Source organism: Pseudorasbora parva, chromosome 1 (assembly GCF_024679245.1).
Source record: "Pseudorasbora parva isolate DD20220531a chromosome 1, ASM2467924v1, whole genome shotgun sequence".
Lineage (NCBI taxonomy): Eukaryota > Metazoa > Chordata > Actinopteri > Cypriniformes > Gobionidae > Pseudorasbora > Pseudorasbora parva.
Genome location: NC_090172.1, coordinates 45,637,090 through 45,645,417, shown reverse-complemented (window position 1 = coordinate 45,645,417; position 8,328 = coordinate 45,637,090). Strand labels below are relative to the sequence as shown.

Sequence of the window (8,328 nt, the reverse complement as noted above, 5' to 3'; positions counted from 1 at the left end):
TGAGTTTGATAGGTTTCATGGTCACAGGCTTTTGAGGACCTAGGAGCGGGGGAAAGGGGTAGCATCAATTTCAATATTGAGAAGCATCCAAGAAATTTCAGAACACCTTTTTAACTTGCGTAAAAACCCAAATTCTGCACATTTGAAGTTCTCAAACAGGCACTTGAATGTTTCAGAGAACAACTTGCAAATGTTCTGTGGACAGATTAAATCAAGTTTGAACACATTAAAACTCAACAGAAGTTCAACAGCGGAATCAACAGATGAAAACCTCAAACTATTCAGCTTTATCATGACCTCAAGAGCAAAAAAAAAAAAAAAAAGAACAAAACAAATGTTTAAAGAATTTCACCAGGCAGTTTGAATTAAATTTACAAGAAATTATAAGATATCTTTGGTAGAGACTGCTGCCAAATATGACGTTCTGCCTTCAGACGAATACAATCCGACTTATACAAAAAAAAAAAGTTTGGTTCTTAAAACTGGCTCCATAAAACTGCTCCGCATGGCTCCTGAGTGTTAATAAAGGCCTTCTGAAGTGGAGCGATGCGTTTGTGTAAGAAAAGCATCCATATTTAAAACTTTACAAACTGTAATCTCTAACCACCGATAACTGACATACGCGCAGTCACAGGAGACTGGCGTTTCAGCGTAGTGTACCGTAATGTTCCAGTCACAAACGCAGAACTATAGAGGATAGAGCAAAACAACTTGGTTCTCGCGAGAACTAACATATTTTTACTGGAGTGTCCGGTCATAAACTGGAACGCCAGTCTCACGTGAACATGCGTACAACAGTTAGTAGAAGTTAGAGAATACAGTTTGTAAAGTTTTAACAGATGCACGTTTATGGACTTTAAAACAGAAACAGCCATTCTCTGCCATTATAAAGCTTGGAAGAGCCAGGATTTATTTATTTATTTATTTATTTATATATATATATAATATATATATATTCGTCTGAAAGAAGCATGTCATATACACATGACTTGAGGGTGAGTAAATCATGGGGTTATTTTCATTTTTGGGGGAACTATCCATTTAAGTGTCCATCATCCTAAATATCATGCCCAGTACTGATTTAGAAACAGCCACACACACACACACACACACACACACACACACACACACACACACACACACACACACACACACACACACACACACACACACACACACACAGGTTAAACAATGACTAATTCCCCTGAGCATTTTCTCAATTCCAGATGATGTCTTTGAAAATTAAGTGGAATTGTGTAAGGAATTATCACTCTGGCCTGAGTAGTTTTACAGCAAGAACAGACCATTAATATTGGAATTTTGATAAGAGATTCAGATTTTGATTAGTCGCTTCCCTCCCTCACAAGAAAATTATGATCATGGTCTACACTTTGCTCATTCATCTCTATGTAACCTTAATTTCACGGATTATTGGTAATTGAATGCAAACGGTTTTCAAAGAGGAGGAAAGTGGGCGTCAGTTCACCGATTTCATTACAGTTTCAACCAGGCATAACTTTACCAAAGGGAAAGCAATGAAACCAGAAACAATGTGCAGATTGGCTCATGTAACAGAGTATTTTATGTCTTATTAATAAATTCAGCTTGGTTCAGTTTGTGGTCAGGATCTACCACTCTTTCTATTTCCCACATTTGAAAGCAATAGTAAACTTATTAAAATGAGTAAAGAGCAACAACAAAAAGCATTTACCATCTGGTCCAACTCCTCACATCATCATCATCATCATCATCATCAAAAAAAAAGTAATTAATGAAAATTTGTGTGAAGTAAATAGTTGTTTTGTCTTCATGCAACAAACATTTATCATCACAGCACAGGTGTAAAAATGTCAGGTCAGCATAGTCGACATAGAAACAGATTATTAATTTTGAAGCAGGCTATTAATTTCTATTGTTCGATAAAGGTATAGCATCCCCTATGAGAATGCAGACAACAATGTTTTACCTGGTTTAGGGCCAAAATGCCCATTTCATCTTCCATAAACAGAGTCCACAAGAGAGTGATGTGGAAAGAATTGATTTTTTTTTTCCTTTGGGCTTTTCTGATTCCACTCAGGGTGAGAGGCTTGGTAAATATCATGTTTTCTATATTCTGCCATTGATCTCATTAGCGGATGTGCGTCATTTTGCCTTCAATCAAAGCAATTGCTTTTTACAGTAAAGCGCATCCAGTAGTGACAACAAACAGAACCGCCCCACACAGCTCTCCCTAATGAAAAATATTTAATTGAGATCACATATATAGAAAAATAAATCAATGAATGTCAAGCCTAATTAAAATATCCCCATTAATTATAATGAAAAGATGGAAACTTCATGCTATCATTGATGTCTATCCTCTTATTTGAGGAGGTCACATAGCTAATACATGTCGAATTGTTTTGACAGATACTATTAAATAGTCATTTGCATGGCCAGCTGATGGTGTAGGATTCTTTTCTGCCTTATTCTAGAAACGTAATCCTTCAATTTTAGACTGCTTAGCATTTTAGCCAGCATGTTTAAGCAGTATTTGTCATAGGTGAAGTGACTGGCTGACTGCCATACAGACGCTAAAGCACTGGCTGCTTTATTTAGCTCTATGTGTTGATGTATTTCATTTAGATCAGTCCATTTCTTTTAAGTTGGATGTAAGGCGCCGGACACTTGTAATCCATTTACTTAATGACGTCTTACTGTAGCGCAATCATCGCACTTCCGTACTCAATTATGCAGCTCAATTAGCAAATAACTGCAGAGGTTTTTAATTTTTTTATTGTTTACTTAAATGTACCAAAAATAACTATCCATCTGTTTTTATTGCTGATAAATAATTAAAAAAAAAAAACATTACTTAAAGCGATACAAAGAATGCATTTAATTCAATTGTTGCATTTTCTTTTCTATTTGCATTGTGAAATATGTCAGATGTAATTACAATGCAATTTGTACAGTGATAGGAGTAATGTAATGTAAAAGTTTGCAGATAAAGATTAATTGACTGGCTGGCTCTCAAAGAGACCCTGCCTCTCAGAGGCACGAGAACTTACAATCTCTCCTTATTAGCAGAGAGGAATGGGCCGGGCAGCAGAGGCACTGCAATATGAAATGACTCACTACTACTATGAGGGCATAGAGGTTAATTAACAAAGCATCTAACTGGATGGGATCCATTTGAACTGTGTGAGGACACAAGAAAGCACTTGCCGTCACGATTGTTGAGAAGCCTGTGATGGGAAGCTTGGATGAGTGGTTTCGGTGATTAGAATGAGCCCAATTTATGAGATTATATGAATGGAAATGAATCATTCACGTTGAGCTCTTTTATTCTCATTTAGATGCACATAAAATGTTATTGCTTAAATTATGAAATACATTAAAGGTTTCATTCGCTCAAATAGATGCAGGATGAGATGCTGTATGTTGTGCGTAAGATGCGTTGTTTAAACGGCACTCCTTCTTAGAAGTTTCATAAGACCTCAATGGCATTAGTAAATTTAAAGATCAATTCATCCTAAGAAGGAATGACGGCTCACTGCGCTCCCTCCAAAAAAAGGCCATTTTACTTCTATTTTAGGAAATTGATTTAACTGTAAACAAGTTCCCATGGGTGGTTACCGTTGGGAAACCATGACAATTAGCCACTAAAAAACAGATTTGTGATGAAGGGTTCCCAGAAGGGTTTATACAGAATGGCTGCTGTCACTGTAATATGCACAGAGGACCCAATAAGAACAAATAAAACATGTCCCTGGGGCTACAATGCAGTGATGCAGTCTTTGTTTTTACTCGAACAAACAGCATTGCAAAATATAAAAATAAGATGTATATTTTTTGTTAGATTAGGCTTTCATAAATTAAAATGAGTTGATTTTGCTAGATTAATGTTGGTTTACAAATTGGATTTCTAAAATAGACACTTTCAGTTAGACCTTCTTAAGGGCTTTCATAGAACAACTGGACAGTCAATGCTGAAACTTATGGTCATAATTTAATTCTGATTATTGTATAAGAAATTCTGACTCGAGCACGACATGAGGGGACATGCGTCTGTCTACGCAGACCAATTATTAAAACAACCAATCAGTCAATAAATCAAGTACCCCAAACCTGTATCTAAAATACATTTTAATCTTGCTCAAATTCACAATTGTTACAATTTGTAATTCAGTGGTAGTACCTTCCTCCTTTAATTCAAACATACTGTACAACAGCGGCATGTAAAGTGTGTTACATCAAGGCACAAGACACATCCATATTCAGGGAAGCCTTTTTATGAGGCACTGCTTTAATATGATCCCCAAAATACCGTAATGTGCTGAGACACATTAAAGGAACATGGGCCAAACCAGACTGTACATACTGAATGTGCTCTCTGCTGAGAGGAAAGAATGAGGCAATGCTCTTCCCCGGATCCAAATGAGTAGAAAAATGATGGTTACTGATCATCACCGCTTTCTCGTTTCTTTTTCTTTTTTTTAACTCATGTTGCTTCGTTGAAGAGCCAAAAACAATAAATAAGCAGTTATAATGTCTGTCTGGATGGAAACGATCAGTGCTATCAACTGGAGTCCATTCAGATGAAAGTGAGGAGTTTCCATTCCCAGGGTTCATAATGAGGACATGATGGTTTCTCTTTTATTGACAGCAATCAAAGAAGAACTGTGGACGTGTAGATCGGTGACCTGTCGAAAGATTTGAGCAGGACGTTATCATCATTGTATATGACACCAGCAACATAAATTACTATCAGCATAATGATATGAAAAATTAGGAATTTGTTTTTTTTTTAGCTAGTTTAAATAGAATAAGGTGCAAAAATATATTTCTTATTGATTGTACATATAAAGAGGAGTCCACTTCTGAAAAACTTGGAATGTATCATAGCATTTGTTTAAAATATTTCAAACATCTACAAGCTTAAAACCAAATTTTCTAGATGGGCTGTATCTGTGCCGCTTCAGTTTGATCGCATAATCATAAAACATCAGAATCGTATCTGTGATGTCTACATCATTCTAACATAAAACACGACATGCCTATAATGTCATGACGGAATTATCCTGATTGCGGTTCACATTAAAAATGAATAAGGTGACTGTGAACCTGAAGACATGAAAGGCTTTAAAACACTATTCACGTACCATTTCACGAAGAGGATGACTACTCCTGACTGAGCCTCCTTCGTCTGCCGAACGCCTGGGAGCCCACATTAGTGGGGACAAATTTGCTGCTTCCGATTCCCCCCGAGCGGCTCAGGAAGTCTGCCAGGCGATGGGTCACACATGTGGCCGTGTTACAGGCTCTCTTCTGTGTCGTAACACTGGAGGGGTAAAAATAAAGATGGTGAAATTAAATGTTCATTTAGAGGAAATGAATAAACATATTAAGAAAGACTTTAGAAATGTATTAGAAATGTACATAATATATGTATTCAATGAAAAAAAGAAAAATGTCAGCAGTAATATATCTTACCTAAAATGAGGTACCCTGATTATATGCAATTTATCAAATCAAAATGCTTGTTCGTTTCTGAACTTTACACAAACAACAGGCAAAAAAGATCTCCTTCTAAAAATATCTTTATTAGATCAAGAACAAAGTCAAATCACACAAGACAGGAATTTTGTTGTGGGTTAAAAAAAAGCTTGTCGTTACGCCCTGTCCACCAATGAGAGCTCCCCGATTTTATGAATCAGTTATATAACCCAAATAGATCCAGTGACTATATGAAATTAGAGGAACAGAGTCTGTCTGAGATTTGCTACTCTGCCAAAGAAAGTAGAAAAAAATGTTCTTTCAAGTCAATCAGGCAAGCAAACTTCCACATGCACTCGCATATCAGGGCCAAGCACGGGTTTACAGCCGCTGCCGATTAGACGCGATTGAGCGCCTCTCCGTATCCAGCCAACGCATCACTCTCTTCCAGGCTGCGCTTCTTGCCCGGTGTACCCGCTCCTACATTGGTGCGTGGATACGTCTGCAGTTTGTGCAGCTCCTGGGACAGTTTCCCCAGCACGCATGTGCTGAGGCTGGAGCAGCGCTTGGACACGGCTCTACCCAGGCTGTGAGGAAACAGACCACATGCAGAGAAACTCATAGACACGTAGACATGCAAAGGCATTCGTTCTGTTCACATACAGGATAGACATGATGACAGGATGCATGTTGACATGCTTCCTCGCACGGCTGTCATTATCGTCTCGTAAAACAAATCATGCTTCAATAATTCATTTCTGTCTTTACTTGAGCATATCATGCAGGCATTTCCTCACATGTTTTTAGATCATGCTTCCGTCCATGCCGTTTGATATACTCGTTTTCATGCATTAAGAGCAAACAGGCATTTACAAATGGTCAATCTCATAAATTGGACAGGTACAAAAAGTTTCATGCAGAGAATAAACTGGCAGAGAACTCTACAGCCTTAATAGATAAAGAATTCCCCATTTCTGTGCATAAATTCATCACATACCTGTCATTTACAACAAGTACAAGTACACTTAAGGAGGTATTGCTCTCATGTTGGAGGCATTTCGGGCTTACTTTCTTGAATATGAGAGAAACAAATCAGTGCACACTCTCTAAATTATTCAACAGATTCCATTTGGAATGATTTGAGAACTGGACACAATGGGATTTGTACCTGTTTTCCTCAGTAGCTTGTTGTTCCATGTCCTCTGCGGTCATCTGCATGAATTCTTTGACAATCGCGTGAAGCAATCTTCTCGCTTCGTAGTCAGTAAGCGTGGTTCGATCTGGTGATGATTCCAGAGCAGGCCTGCAACGTAGTGTCTTCGTGATTATCATGTTTTACAGGACTATATAAATGGTTTGCGTGAGGTCTTCTTTTTTTGTATGATAAAAGCACTTTTTGCTAGCTACATCAAATCCTAAACATAATCAAAAACAATCTGCTAAGAGTATGGCACTTAAAAGCTGTCCAGTTGCCAAGTTAAGATTTATCGCCCGATCAATACTGTCGTAAGCAGAGTGGGTTTGGCCGGGATTCATCTGATGTAATCAGAAGACTGATAGTCCGTGGTGCCGCAACCTCTAATGAAAACATATGCTCTCTTGCCTTCGTCCGGATGACTTTACCAAAGCACCAATTTCACTTACAAAGATATTTAGCCAATTTGAGGAATTATCAAAGGAAAAACACTGCCCTTTAAACATTTATCAACATGACAATATGCTTCTTATAGAACCTTACCTGGCAGGAGCTGCATTAGAGCTGTACATCTGGCAAATAATCAGAGCGTAGGCAACAAGGAAAGCGGAGATCTTCAACATAACCATGGTCCCCTGCAGTGAAACATTTCGTCATTAGATCATTTAAGAACAGACCGAAAATGATGGGGGGGAAAATCATCACGGTCAAGCCATCACTGGTGAAAAAGTTGAAAATAGATTTTCAGCATTTTTAGAAGAAAATTGCTAAAACTTCCCCACCCTTAAACTTCTCTTTTCAATGTCATTGGCACATTTGACCGAGCCTGAAAACTAAAAGAATGTTATTTGTAAAGTTCTCCACACATTCTCGTTCTCCTGTTTGCTGCAGAAGAATCAGAGCTGGTGCAGACGTCTCCTACTGTCAGGCGCTATGCTTTAACTGCAGCATTAAAGATATTAGTCTCGTGATTTTCCTTCCAGCAGGACCCTGTGCATTAGTGTAATGAACTGCTGTCTCTGCAGCCACAGCCAGGTCTAAGGAGCCGTCCAATTCTCCTTGAAAAAACTACAGAGCTATGTGCAACTACAGAGCCAAAGAGTAATGTATATACCATTAAGCTCTCCCAAACATTTGATTTATTTTATTATTTACACACATCTATGGCACAGTATACAGTATAGATTTATAAAAAGCATGCCAAGTCTATTATGTGTCAAGCCATAAATAGTTGTTACTTACCTTGAGATGTTCAGCTTCGTGCAATAGATAGAGTATAGAAAAGAGTCGTCCCAAAATAGAGGGGATATTTCAACTTGATGAAATTTTGAGTCTGTTGCATTAAGCTAGAATACACCTGCCTATATACCCACCATGTGGGTCTCACTATTGACAGTGTGGGCGTTTAATGATTCTCCAACAGCCAACCAGAGCTCACTGCTCCCTCATCCAACCAATCAGATTGTCCTCGGGCTTCTGGAAAATGATAAAGAGTGTGTCACACTAATGACGTCATTCTTCAATCACAAACTGCTCCATTCACAAAAATTCATCAGTGATCAGCAAAATTCAATATCGTTTGAAAAAAAATGTAAGGGAACTATTTAAAGAAAGTCTATGATCCGTTTTTCCGTTGTGATAATTCTTTGTGCCAA

At 38.0% G+C, this 8,328-nt stretch overlaps 1 protein-coding gene across 2 annotated transcripts; it reads right to left on the bottom strand.

Annotated features, from left to right (window-relative positions):
* Window positions 1–4,110: 4,110 nt before the first annotated feature.
* On the bottom strand, window positions 4,111–8,052 carry calca (calcitonin/calcitonin-related polypeptide, alpha). Of its 2 annotated transcripts, XM_067451225.1 has the most exons (5): window positions 7,916–8,052; window positions 7,217–7,308; window positions 6,647–6,781; window positions 5,145–5,323; window positions 4,111–4,685 (listed from the first exon to the last, which is right to left on the bottom strand). In XM_067451225.1, exons 2-4 carry the CDS (start codon window positions 7,300–7,302, stop codon window positions 5,164–5,166), a joined length of 381 nt encoding a protein of 126 aa, XP_067307326.1. In that variant the 5' UTR covers window positions 7,303–7,308; window positions 7,916–8,052; the 3' UTR covers window positions 4,111–4,685; window positions 5,145–5,163. The 2 variants fall into 2 exon arrangements, with proteins under 2 accessions (XP_067307326.1, XP_067307316.1); XM_067451215.1 differs by lacking the exons at window positions 4,111–4,685; window positions 5,145–5,323 and adding an exon at window positions 5,338–6,065.
* Window positions 8,053–8,328: the final 276 nt, after the last annotated feature.

Coding starts and splice junctions, on each gene's coding strand:
- calca (XM_067451215.1), bottom strand. CDS start 7,302: ATGGTTATGTTGAAGATCTCCGCTTTCCTTGTTGCCTACGCTCTGATT. Junction 6,782..7,216: donor TCTAATGCAGCTCCTGCCAG/GTAAGGTTCTAT, acceptor ACTACGTTGCAG/GCCTGCTCTGGAATCATCAC. Junction 6,066..6,646: donor CAAGCTACTGAGGAAAACAG/GTACAAATCCCA, acceptor GTTTCCTCACAG/CCTGGGTAGAGCCGTGTCCA.